Genomic DNA, 14,532 nt, shown 5'->3' with positions numbered 1-14,532 from the left:
AGTATGAAGAATGAAGGAAGCAGGATGGAAAGGAAGCAGAAAATTATCAGGATTGTCATTTAAGCACTACTTCTAACTAATACCTGACAATCACCTTATTTTTACATCTTTCATCGTGACTGATTTGATTCACCTTAGGACAAAAATAAAGACTGTGAAAATGCAACTGCTCAGAAAACAGGCAGAAGACAACTGTCACAGGAGATATTTATCAGGCCTTCAGTTACCTAGAAGTATCAGTTGAGATCTTGTGAAAATTATATCCAGCCTGAAATACCAGCATCTACTTCAGCTGATGATCCTACTCTCTTCCTTTTACTGCCTCATATATGAAACTACTGTCCCTGTGTATATAAACTGTGTGCCTGCATCTACCTGCCATAGCATTAATTCTTTCAGGAAAAACTGCTTTCCTGTTAAACAAAGTACTTCATTACTTACACTACTAAAGGCTAGAAAACAGAGCAGAGCAATGACTGGCAAAGCAAATCCAAAAGTATAAAGAAAGCAGCAATACCTATCAGAGTATTCCTTTCTGAGAAATGTATGCATTAGAGAGGCTGACAAGTAAAATGAAGTTTTGAAGCAAGAATCATTTAATACAGAGTAAAAAATGGTGAAAGAAACTTGCTTGGATGAAGTGGTTTAAAGTGCCTAGCTGAGCAAAGAAAGCTCATGAGTTTTGATAGTAAACAGTATATGTGCAGGGCAATAACCAAGATCCAGCACAAGCAAGTGGTCTTTCCTCAGTTTCTAACATGCTACACATTTGCTGTGCACTTCGTTATGCAGCAATAAAACACTGCACACTGCTGGACTCCCGAATCTGCAAGAACAGTAACAGCAATTACACTGGTAACTCTTGGATTGGTATCATCTCTCATCCTCACCTTCCACATTTCTGATTAGTTATAAGACTGACTAGATATGACAAACAAGACAAAACAAGTCTTTTAGCCTTTATATTTTTTTTCGTTTTAACCTTCCCAATGTTTTGAAGACCAAAGACACAAAACTGAGTACAAGCAAAACTGAAATTAATCAACACTTTAACTATAGTTTCTTTGAAAATGTAGGAACCGAGTTTTGGGTCACAAATACAATGGCTTCCAAATTTTTCCTCTTCTGGAGACCATTTTTCTTTCACCTCCACTGTTCCCAAAAGTTTTGAAACTACAAATACACTTCAGATTAGTGTTTCTATACTACGACATACATAGGAAACTGTAGAAATCCCTTGAAGGAAAGTTTCAGACAAAAAAAGCTAATTTCAAAGCAATTAAATGAGTCCATGGCAGGGAAAAAAAAATTATCCACATCCTCCCTTTTCTATTTCTTCTTGACTTATATGCATCAATCTGTTTTAGCCTCTTCTCCACAACAAAATTAAGAATTATGCTAGTAGTGGCATGCTGGATGAAATAAAAAGAGCATGATGAACCAGACAGTCTTCCTACACTCAAGTTACTAAGTTTCTCTAAGTTAACACTCTGTATATATCAATAAGTTCCCATTACTAGAGTAATAAATTTCAGCTTTTTAAACCATTTCCCAGACAAATTTTTTAATAAAGCCTGAAATATTTCTTGTTTCTTTTGTTCTCTTACTTTTTTTGCTGGATATAACCAGAGTACTGATAATGAGGTGAGTTTGTAGGAATTATATTGCTAACTAGAAGAGCAAGCATAAACAGCACTTTTCCATTCTACATTCATTCTGTTCATCCAGCTTTGTCCTTATATTCAGAGCAGGTTTTTCTACTGTCACTTTCAGTTTCAGCAGTGATTACACATTATATCTCTCTCTCTATTAAAACCATGATCTACTTGATTATGTGCCCTAGCTGAAAAATACTGTGAATCAGGAAGCAATTTAAAATGGTAATTTGGTGTATCTAAATAATTTCAATTACTAAAAGCTGCTGCCAAACTTTTTTAATTTTGTAAACTCTGATTTTAGGTAGATATGTGGCAAAGTCACTCTGATAAGGTACCAGCAATTTTACTGTCACTCATTGATACTGGTTATGTACCAATATGTATGCATATACATCTTCTAATTGCTATTCACAACTTCATACTGGATAACGACTGCAGCGGTCCTCCTAATCATTAATTACATACTGACATATATTCTTGTCATGTGGAAGGTTGTCTCTCCACTTACCATAAAAATGTTAAATACCTGAAAGCTAAGACTGCTAAAATATCACTCATCTGGATCAACAATTACTACATTTACAAACATTCACATTGATAATGCAACCAGTTCTTTTTTCTTTTTTTTGGACCAGGCAGAAGGGGAAAGGGTAATCACAGAACTGTATGCAAGAACAGAACAGGTATACAAGTATCTTAAGAGTTTGGAAAAATGGTATTTCACTGACACAAACAGCATTTCCCTGAAATAAATATGGCAAAACGTGTCTGCTAAAACAAAATAGTCTCCATGTATGCAGTCCTATTTAAGAGGCCAAACCCACAAATTTTATTAATTTCTATGAATGTTCAAATGTTTAGCCTAGTGATATCTTTACTTTTTAAGGACAAATGAGGAACAGTAAGATCAGCCATTAATGGGAACCTACAGTTTTTTGTTTGTTGCTGGGTTTTTTTGGTTGGTTGGGCTGTTTTTTTTTTTTTTTTTTGGTTTTTTTTTTTTTTTTTTTGGTTTTTGTTTGTTTTTTTTTTTTTTTTTTGTTTGTTTGGTTGTTTTTTTGTTTTTTTTTTTTTTTAATAAGGCAAATGTTATTTTAACATATTAGCAACAATGTTGTTACAGCCATTTGGATTTCTTAGGAACTCATCATTTGCAGACCAAACTTTAAACTTCTCAAAGATGGTTTTTATTGAAGAATTCTGAACTTATAACAGTGTACATAATCACTGTAAATTACAGGTGTAGTAATAATATTTCAGCTGCTTCACCAATACTGTTACAAGGAGCCTGAAGAGCAGTGTACCTAAGAAAAGGTACAAATATACACACAGAGAACAGTATTTGGAAAGATTAAGCATACCTGTGTTCGCAGAATTTCGCCTTTTGACAGTTGCATATCACCGGTCAGCTCTTTCACAGTAATGCCAAGTGGCTCCAGACGCTTGCTGAAGTAATTTGTCATTTCTGCTGCCAAAGCCTTCATCGGAGCAACATACACAATCTGCACCAAAACAACACTCACTTGATAAATGAGCAAACCCCACAATGTTGTTTGTTTCATGGCAACCATTACAAATCACAATTTATTGTGAAATATGATGCCAGGCACTTACAGTGAAAAATCTTAATAGTGATATATGAAAAGTAGTTATCTTTGTTGGATAAGTGTGCAGCTGTTTAAAGGACAATGGATTTTGTTTATACAGCCTCATCACTTTGAAAATTGGTTCTGCATGAAAGCTAAATGCATTTTCATAGCTTTTTATTCACATAATAAGATTTTTAGAACACAAGTAAGAATAGCTTTAGCAATAATGAAGCAAATCAAAACTGGCCTTATCTTTAACTCGGAAAAGTCTAATATCCTTGAGAACTTCCTGATTTCATATTCTGTGTATAACACATAATAGATTTTATCTTACAAGTTAAAAAGCTGCTATTTGGTTCATTAAACTCCTACCTTAAACTCATCCTTTTTGATAACACCATGCTGGACATGCTGGCGAATTTCATGAAGGATTGTCAGCATGGCAATGTTAGTCTTCCCAGCTCCAGTGGGTGCACAGATCAGCATGTTCTCATTTGTGTTGTAGGCAGTCTCGAAAACTATAGACTGGATTCGGTTGAGCCTTTTCATGCCTTTAAAAGCAAGTTGTCCAATCTGTTGAAACAAACAACACACATATCTTGGATTTTTCATAGATGTTTGTACATCTGTGTGTCTATCTATGTATACATTAATAATAAGAAAAAGAGCACATGTAAACAAACCTTCAGATACCTGTCATAATATATTTATTGTTCCAACTTTTTTTTATTCTGAGGATATCACTTCTACTCAACCCTCAAACAGGAAATCAATAGAGAAAACAAATTATAGCAGGAAAACATCTGCTAAAATTGATCAAAATCATTAGCCTCATACTATTTCACCACCTAATTTTTTTACTGACGAGTGGGATAAAAACTAATATGCAGTAAAATATGGAAGTATTAGTAACTAAACATCAGTAAAACAGCATTAACAAGAAAAGAACAATATACATCTCAAAATCCAGGATGAAAAACTGACTACTCTACTGGAAGATGAGGCAGACAAACAATGGAACACTAATTTTGCAAACAGACACACACATTCAGTAAAAACTTTCTCTTGCTTCTGAGAAGATCTCCATCTTGCAATTGTTCATGTTCAGACCTTTCTCCAACAATATTCACAACAAGCTGCAGTACCAAAAGGAACATAAAACTTGTACGTGTAGTCCAAAACAAACTTAAGAGAATGTTTCGAAAAAATAAATTTTATAGTTGATACAGGAAATTATGCTTATTAGAATTTCATGCATGTTTAAATCTTATAAAGTACAAATCATCAGTTACAGTAATACTTTGCTCCTATTGGGCTCTCTGAAAAATTATATTTTTACCAAGAAAGAACCACTGTACAGCGACAGTGGCAAATCCCGCATTTGAAGATTATAAAACTGAAACGGTCCTTAAATATAAAATTAATTTTCTAATAAACTTAGTTTTTCTTAGTTACTTTTCAAAGATGTTTAAAATAGACTGCAGAATACCTAATTATTTTCTTTCTACAGATTTAATTACCTGCTTCTAGTACAAAGAATGAAAAGTATCTTACTGATATATTTGAAGATTGTAATTTTTACTTTTTTGCAGGAAAAAACAAAAGTACAGTAAAGAACAAACCTCAAAAAATCTGAAGATCTTTTCCATTATTCTGGGTGCTTTAATAATTTACAGTGGTTTTCTATGGTAAAATATACTTCCCAATTCATTCCAATACTAAGCAAATTATTTGAGCAGGACTTTTCCAAATAATGCAAGCTTAGGAATGAGGGCTTCATCAGATATTTACATCAGATACTTAACTTAATTTTGCAACAAACAACACTAAGTCTATCATTATGCTGCAGCTTCCTTGTAGTAGCCTCATGTGAGGGGTTACGATACAAATTACAAATTTAGATTAACAGACCATTACCGTTTTCACAAAAAGTGAAAATGCTCTACTCTTAAATCTAAAGGAATGATGTACTTAATGACTAACCAACTGTAGTTTCATTTTAGAAGGTTTTGAACATGAAAAAACAACATTCACTGATATAGAAGTCAATGAAAAAGCTACGCGATCAACACACTTCCTTTTTGAAAAACGTCCTTTTCAATTTAACAGTGCCTTTGTCTTAGAGCTTTTGGGTTGAAAACTTCCTACACCCCACTGAAAAAGTAAGTACTATTCAAATCATGAAGTGCATTTGTATTTGTAGGATTGACAAATCTCAAATATATCCAAACATCTATTTTAAACCATTGTCTTTGGTGAAGAAAAACAAAATGTAACTAATTTGTGCACTTGTCATCAAGTTTCTTCAGATTTTTAGTCACTGAATTTCAGGATTACAAAATTTTCACTGTCACTGTGTTTGCATAGTTTACTCTGCTTGCAACACTACAGGAAGAAAGCTTATTTCTTTTGCACCAATTTTGTATACATAATGTGTACTTTGTGTGTCATCTTCAAAATTCATTTCATCTTCACGAATGAGACTCATAAAGTATTAAAGGTTTCTGGGAGACCTGTTGAATGTCTCAGTGCTATCAGGGTTCAATCAGCTATTTGTATGGCCACCTTAGTCATTTTAGGTTTTTAACTTGCTTGTTACTTAATTTTGAGATTTCTTGACAGGTCTTTGTAATTGGTTGTTTTTCCTTTCCCCTCCCACTCCATCGAGTTGCTTTTAAAAGCTATTATAAACACTGCATAAAGTTCACACTGATGAACATCATTTAGAGTGTTTATAACAAAGGATCTACAGAGAGAAACTCACAAATACAACTAGTGATTACAGAATGGAACTAAGAACTACATTACACAATATTACATTATTTAAATAAGCAGTTTTTAAACAAAAGCAGAAACACTGCTGTCTAAATGAAGTACAGCCTAAGTATCTTCAGAAATGTATGACAGGAATTTTTCACAGTCACCCAACTGAATTTTTGTGGCTTTACACATAAGATCACCTTACAGCAATGTGATTGTTAATACCCTTAAATATATCTTAAGTTTTCTTAAACTACTGCCTGTAAAAATATGCTGTTCCAGCTTCTCTTAAACTTTAAGTGCACAGCATAAAACATCTTTTTCCTTTCCTTTACATTTGGCAGAAACTACATACACTATAGCCCTAGGACATGCAATTGTAAGCAAAAATAAACACATTTAGAAAAATAAAAATAATTTCCTGCCTCTTTTCCTATTGGAAAATATTAACACCATGGATTAAGACTGACTTGGTAAGCAGCAATAAAAAAACAGATGTTCCAGAAAAAAATAGAGGAAGCTGTGTAGCAAGTTAGAAAAATTAACTTCAGCTTGTTTTCTAGTAAGATGCTAAGCCTATTGAAATAGGAATATTAAGAGCAGAATAAAGATTAAACAAAAAAAAAAACCAACAAAAAAAACCCAAAAAACCAACAAAACCCAAAACCAAAAAAACTACAAAAAAGCCTGGTTAAGAACTAGAACTTTTTAAAAATAATGGTATTCTGAATCAGAACCTAGTTTTTTATTCAACACACCAATTAATTTTCAAGCTGGCACTCACAAATCAATATACAATATTCAGAATCACAAAACAGTCAATGAATAATCTTTGCAAGTTGACTCTGCAGGAATATACTAAGGATTAAAAAGGCTACAAGAGAAAGTACCTCTAGAGGGAAAAAATATCCTAAGACATCTTCAAACTAAGTCCCCATTAACTTACAAAATATTATCTTGCCTCTAAATTTCATTTTATTCCATGCAGTAAGTACAAATGCATAATCTGAAACCAGTAGTTTTGCCCTTATAAAATAGTAAGGCAGCACACAGAAATACAACAGTAGGCATGGAAGTCCACAGTTTGATAAAGGTACTAAAATATTTATTTTTTTAAATTGTCATTTGCACATACTACCTATTTTTAAAATGGAAAACAATTTTTTTTCCCCTCTGGCACATAAACATCAGCCACGGCTTCTACAGAACAACTCCTTTTCAGATAAACCAATGAAACCCCTTCTTGCTTAAAGGACTGGTAGCCACTGGATTGCAGAAAGTGATTTTTACTGAAAATTAATGAGATGCAACATTTTTAGCCTTCTACAGCTGATTTATCCCAGTAATTCAACACAAACCATAGGAAGTTTGAGTAGAACACAATCTGAATGTTACTCTCAACTAACAGGATTTCAAGCCTATGATGATGCCATTTTTACACAAGTATGAATCAATACGAAAAGCCACCAAGAAGCAACTCTTTCCACAAACCAGATGATACTCAAAGCAGCTGTGACGTGAATGAATAAATCCCTTGATTTTACTTCAGTAAGCTTTCACATTCTTTCCCATGGAATTTATTGTTACAACTAATGCATTTATGAATAAATGAGATTACACTTAATCAAGATATTCTAAATCAGAAATTTCATCCGAAACATGTTTGTGTGTTGGTGCTCCGACAGCAATTTAAAAATAGGACAAATTTGTTTAACTCATTAAAGTAATATTCATGAATGAGTCCTCACAGTTCAGTCTGCAGTCAAGCTTCAGCTCTGAAACACAACTGCTTTAGCAACACAGTAGTGGTAGCATCTGCTCTAAATAGCACAGACCATCAGCACTTAAGACAGGGTTTTAGTCATGCAATTAATCACCAAGACCTTGTAGAAATGCTCTGTAATGATGACTTCTTCTGTCATATTATAACAAAGTAATAAGATTACTACCCATTTATCTTAGAGATAATCCATTGCACCTGTAAGCCAAGGCTGAGCTTTCAGTATTTTTCCTACTCATTGGCTTAATTTTAATGTAGAACTATTTTATGCAAAGTATCTTATATATTCTCAGGTGAAACAAATCCCATTCTCCAGTCAGCTGTTCTACTACACTTTCAGTTAAAAAGCTAATTGATCTAACTGGTAATAGTATGACTAATCCATGCTTTTTTGCATAAAAACCATGAAATTCAGGATGTAAAGCTCTGATGTTCCTTGTTCTGACACATAAATAATCTCTAGGTCATCTTTCCCCTCCACTGTCCTCTGGAATGTTGTTGGTTAAAACACATAACTATGCATACATACTCATATACACACACAAACATATGTTTTTATATGTGTGCATATACACATATACATACATATAAATACATTCCCATCATCCTTCTGAATAATGAATAATTAGTAGTTCTCCCCTGCTTTCTAATTAGGTATCTATATACTTAAAGCACTTTTGTGCCAGTGTAAATTCCATTTTGTTACTGAAGGTACACCCAGAAATAAACATAGATGTTATACCTGGGGACTTCCACAGCTTCCCTCTCCTGATGATACTTTTCATATTCTGCTACTTCCATGAAAAAGTGGTAGCTCATGAGATTTAGGAAGAGAAATAAATACAAACGTAACTATATAAATAGCGTAAAAGTAAAATTATTTTTATGTTATCTTAGAAGAACTGATTGAGAATATAATTTCCTACCTGTCCCAAAGACTGAAATGTTGTCTTTCAAAGTGTGCATATACATTTTAAGCAAAGCCTCATAACACGTAAAAGAAAAACTGCATGACGTTTGGATCTGCTCCATTTAGCACCAAATCATATCAGTGAGATTTCATTGGACTTAGGGGAACAATTTTTGCAGGAACAAGTAGCATACACAAAGATACGAAAATTATACAAGCGTACCAAATAGACCTTACGACTGGCTTTGGGCCATAATCAGCAGTACAATTTCTTCAAGTAACTACAAAGTATATCTCATCCAAAGTATAGTACCTGAAGAGTTATGTGCTATAAAGAAACCTTGGAGTAAAACATGTTAGACAGATGCAAAAAACAAAGCGCACCACAGAACTAGCAGCTTATTTCAACACCATACCGGCTACACCTGACTAGCCTGAAAGCAATTCTTGCATGGTATGGGCCATTGGGTCACTGTTAGCAGCAACCACAGATCACAGAATCATTTCACTTACAAATAATCCAGTTCAACCCCCCCTGCTCAAAGCAGGATCATTTACACCTATGCAGTTACATTTCAACTATCAACCAGGATGATCTTTCTCAGCAAAGTGTACCAGTATTCGACCACCTCATAGTAAAAAATTACTCTCCTCTGTTCAGATGAAATCATGAGTCTTAATTTGTGCCCATTTCCTCTGGAGCTGCCAGTGGGCACCACTGATGAGAGTCTGGCTCCCTCTTTGTTAATCATTCTCACGTCAGGTATTTATATACACTTGTCAGATTCCCCCCAAGCCTCCTCTTCAGCTCTCTCACACTCTCCTCACCCAAAAGATGCTCCAGTCCTTTAATAAGATTAAGAACTCAAAAGAATTCCTAGAAAAAACAAATAATGAACCATAAGGGTAAAATTATACTCTGATATTTTAGAACAGAGAAGCCCACAAGAAACTTCTTTAAATATGTTCTTAATTGGAATTAATCATCTTTTAGAAAACTGTACAGAGTCTTTATTTTAAAATTATCACCACATTCACTGGTTAATGCAGTAAGTATTTAAGTAGTAGTGGCCATCAGAAACCAGGGGAATGTCCATACTTTCAAGCTATATTAGGATCTTTAAACTCAAAATGAACACTGCAAAATTCTCCTGGATTCTAACAGAGTTCACTAGAGTAAAAGGAAGTATTCTGAGAGGAAAAAAAATTATATAGTCATTCTATGTTAAAGGATCACCCCAACTCAAAGTCACCATAACAAAAATGATGAAAATTATTATGATTTTGCTTCCTAGGAATGTTCCTTCTAAATCGTTATTAAACATTGCCTCTCCAGACCTTTTTTACTTCACATTTGCCAAACACTGAGAGTTTTATTGAATTACTCAGGTCTCAGAAATGTCGAAATTCTGGGCAGTTCATAACAGTGACTGCTGTTCAAGAAACAAACTTTCACTAAAGAAGATCCAGACTCCATCCAGAGAAGTCCAGAACAGTTTCATTAAAAAACAAATTGCAGCAAAATTAGGCGCATAGTATTCTCCTACCAACTATGGAAACATAGGTCCTCCTTGAAAAAAAGAGCAAGTGAAAACCAAAAAAAGTCAAAGAAAAAAAGCCTCTATCTCTGGTTTTGTGTGTTTGTGGTTTTGTTTGGTTCTTTGATTTTTTTTTGTTGTTGTTGTTGCTGTTTGTTTGTTTTGTTTGTCATCAGTCCTGCCTTCTGTACTCTTGAAGAAAGAAGAGCGATCTATTCAAAATCAAGAGGTTTTAGGGAAAATATTTACCTTCATATATGACAGCTAAGAGTTTACATGCCTGAAGCAACTTCAACAAGAATCCTTGTAAGCCTATAGTTACATTGTCACCAACTTTATTATACATAAACTCTTCTGCTGATGAGCAACACTATACAAACAACAGCAGTCGTAGCTTTTCTACAAACTTCTGAATTATTCAACCACTTACTCTTGTACTAAAAACACAACACTGAGAAATAGTTGGGTTCAGTGCATAGATTAAAACCAAAGACGTGCATGTATATATCCCAAATCCCAAAATTTGAAGGAAATGACAGAACCCCACTATGGCACTACAAGGCTTTCACTGCTCTTAGTTAAAAAAACTGAAACAGCTTGGGGGATCACCTCCCCTCACTGGGAGAATTGTGTTCTGTTCATCAACCTAGTTATAATATGACAAAAGATTATAGACAGAGTGATTACACCCTCTGGTGATTTGATTTGAGGAATTGAATAACAAAGTGTTTCAGAAAGATTTTTCCACAAAAGCAACTCTTTCTACAGAAAATGCTCATAAGTTTTGGCATCCAAACAGACACACAGGAGAGATTCTGATTTCAGTGACACTGCTGCAAACTCAAAAGTATCCAATGTCAAGAGAATTATTCCAGATTACAGCAATGAAATGGAAATCAGAACACAGCCTCCTCTTGGAGCCTTCTGATGCCATTTGTGAATTACACACAAAAATTACCTTGAACTAATGCAGCTGAAGGAAAATTGGCAACAGTTGTGGCATTTTCTAATAACCTCAGAGAAGTTAAAGTCTTATGAGGATAGATGGATTTGGGTTTAATTTGATCACATTTCATCCATATTAAATGTAACCAAATAAAGGTTTTCTTCCTTATAAAATTAAAAAATATGCTGTGCAAAGCTAAAATTATGGGAGAGTGAAAGATAAAAAAAACTGCACAAATGTAAAAAAAAAAAAAATTAAATCTACATTCAAAATATCTACAGTTTTAAAAGAAACATTTTAGATGTCCTGGCCTGCTATGTATTGAGCTGTATCTATCTCCACTATCTCCCTGACTTTTCTACATGGAGCAACGAGGAAACTCATGATGTTTATATGCTATGGTTTATTCTTCAGGTTTTGTTGGGTTTTTTTCCGATTCAGAGAATACTCTCATAATTTCTTATACTTAAATACACCTAAAAGAGACTCCTAGCTCTGTTGATGGCATATTGCTCTCATAATTTATTCCCCTGGGAATACACAAAGCATCTCTGAGATGAAAAAAACATCACTATTAGATGCACACTGACTCAAAAGTAACTGCAATCAAAGAGATAATATAGGAAAACATTTCCTAGTTGTTCAAGAACTATAGACACTGCAAGGCAAAGGGAGAAACCCAACAAATAATAAGGAAAGACAACAAAGGCATTGAGAAAGTAGCTAAGTACATTCTGGCCATTGGTGAAAAAAAGGTTAGGTTACCAACATGCAGCATAGGAACTGAACTTCTTTTTTCTAACCAATATAAAATTATTGCAGCTAACATTTCCCAAGTAAAGGGATTATGATATGCTATGAAACTACACAAAAATTACTTTTTGATGATTTAATTTCTCTATGAATTACCATTTATGAACTAGCTGGAAGAATTTTGTAACAACTGCATCATATCAAGAGAAATTTATCATTTTAGTTCTTGTTGCAGTTTTGAAAGAATGTCACTACTAACATATGAATAGCCCATCAGTCATTAGCCAATTGACTTCATCAGTTATGAAGTCAATCTTCTAGTCATATAGCTCCTCTACTCCAAAATCTTTTAAAAACATTTAAAATTATTTGGTGATTTCTAAGTAAATCCCTTGATGAACCATCTCAGACCCATTTTTATCACTGAAAGACACAGGCCATCTTTATCTAACATAAAAGATTCATTTCTTAAGGAGCATACAGAAATTTGTGCTAATTAAAGACAACATTAAAATCAGACAAGCTATAACTTGTCTAAAATAATTTGAGTGAGAGTTAATCTTTTAAATGATCCAGCATTTCAGAACTAGCATATACATACCTCCCTCGACTTTCAAACTTCTCACTTTGAGATTACATTTCTTAAAAATTAAAAACAATTTTTGTCTTCGGTATAATTTGAATTAGAATTTAAGATACTATTCTGTATTTCGCCTTAAATGAAGACCGAATACTCCTAAGACTGAAAGTCTGCCTTTGGGGATGCTATCAAAGTAAAGCAGACTACGGTATTCTTCCACACTCGTACTGTGAAATTCCACTGAGAAGTGGCTATTCCCTAAACAGGATGCAGCAGAACACGTTATTCATTCTCCAGTCTTAATTACCAAAATGAATAAAACTACTTTGAGTTGTTTTAATTAAAAACTTTACAGATTTCTGCATGTTCTTTATACTAAAGTCCATATTCGTGTCAATGACTAAAGAATGAAAAATTAACACTTAAAAAGTTGCTTTCTCAATTTAAATATTTCACTTGTTATGATCATTTAATGAGGCCAAAAAAACCACATAACAGCTGCAAAGTCACCAGGTAGACATAATTGGATTTCAAATATTACAGTGATTAAGTACAAGGGGAAAAGAATGCTGTGATCCAGAAAGTTGCATTTCTTTTGAGCTACCTGCAGCTGCACTGTGTAAGACCATGCCTATCTGAAATGCTTCTTGGATTTTTACTGGTCATTGGGTTTACTCTACAAAATTCAATACACAAAAGTCACCCAAATTCCAGTCAGTTGAACTTCACAAACTGGAGCCTAAATATTATCTTCCTTGAAAGCATGGAACCCTGTTTTTAAGAGCAGGGTAAGAACATTTCATATTACTATATAGTTTTAAAGCACAGATCTCTTTCAGTATTTTATTTTTAAATGACCTCTAATTAATTCAATACTATTTTATGCATGTAAAGGCATTAGTTCTAAATGCTCATGTAGAAGTGAATATTTAATCTGTTAATGTAGAAGGCACTTCAGAATAATGTATTCAAGCTATTTACTTTAGCTTATGTTAACACAACAAACTATTTCTTCCTACAAAACCTAACAAAACACAGAAAAACTATCAGAATGCTTTGGAGAGTAATTATAGCTGAAATTAGTAATAATTTTAACACATCAAGTAAAAATGAAAGAATGGCAAACAGAAGAATATTCCTGGAGGACTAACTATTGCTGTCACAATCTTTCTACAGTTAAATTTTCTTCTCCAATTCACTTAAATTCACACTTTTGCTATGCAAGATGGCAGCCCTGTTTTACAGTATATATATTAGAAGACTTTTTCCTACATTTTACAAGAAAAGACTATGAGCACAGTCAGTATTCTACAAGAACACAGCTCTTTTGTTTTCATGAATTGCAGCTAAACTAGCAGCATTCACAGAAGTTTTCCTACCACAGGAAAATAAAAGGTAGGTGAGGCATGATACTTGTGTGAAAGGGTCACCAACATGCGGGAGCAATAAAAGTTTAAGTACCAAAAGGCAAAAAGTACAACAGTTTTAAAAGCTAGTTGGAAAATTTGCCTAATTAGTTCTGATTGTAAAATTTATTTTTGTTTGCGCATTACTGTCAACAGTGAATGAAATATGCTACAATGAAAAAGAGAACATATACTCTCACAAACCCCCTTGAGATACATCTCTCAAACTAAGTCAAGCAAAAACTGAAAACCTCCTCTTTGGTAGCATAATCTCCTCCATACTGGCTGTATCCTGCAATAGCACACTACATATTGTGTAGATGAGACTTCTGGCTGCCAAATCTGGGTTTGTATTTTATAAAAAGAAGAACTTAAACTAGTTATAAGAATGAGAAAATTGCTCAGAAGTGACATATACCTGCACAAAACAAAACCAAAACAAAACAAAACCAAACCAAAAAACCAGCCTTATTTTTTTCTTTATTTAAGTATTCAGAACCAGTTTTACTGGATGAATCTTTACACAAATTAAAATCCTGACAGGTAAAAGCAGGTACTTTGTTAGATTACTTCTAGGTACAGGCAGATGCATCTACTCCCACAGTGGCCCAG

At 33.8% G+C, this 14,532-nt stretch overlaps 1 protein-coding gene across 1 annotated transcript in view; it reads right to left on the bottom strand.

Moving 5' to 3' along the window:
• ASCC3 (activating signal cointegrator 1 complex subunit 3) overlaps positions 1-14,532 on the bottom strand; it is a 252,629-nt gene that overhangs the window by 183,155 nt on the left and 54,942 nt on the right. The window contains exons 9-10 of the mRNA XM_041414871.1: positions 3,620-3,820; positions 3,020-3,160 (exon numbers count right to left, since the gene is read on the bottom strand). Coding sequence (XP_041270805.1) covers positions 3,020-3,160; positions 3,620-3,820 — 342 coding nt within the window. The remainder of the gene's footprint in view (positions 1-3,019; positions 3,161-3,619; positions 3,821-14,532) is intronic.

The sequence above is a fragment of the Onychostruthus taczanowskii genome, unplaced genomic scaffold (genome assembly GCF_017590055.1).
Source record: "Onychostruthus taczanowskii isolate IOZ18803 unplaced genomic scaffold, ASM1759005v1 scaffold48, whole genome shotgun sequence".
In the NCBI taxonomy this organism is placed as follows: Eukaryota; Metazoa; Chordata; class Aves; order Passeriformes; family Passeridae; genus Onychostruthus; species Onychostruthus taczanowskii.
This window is presented reverse-complemented; position numbering and strand designations above follow the sequence as displayed.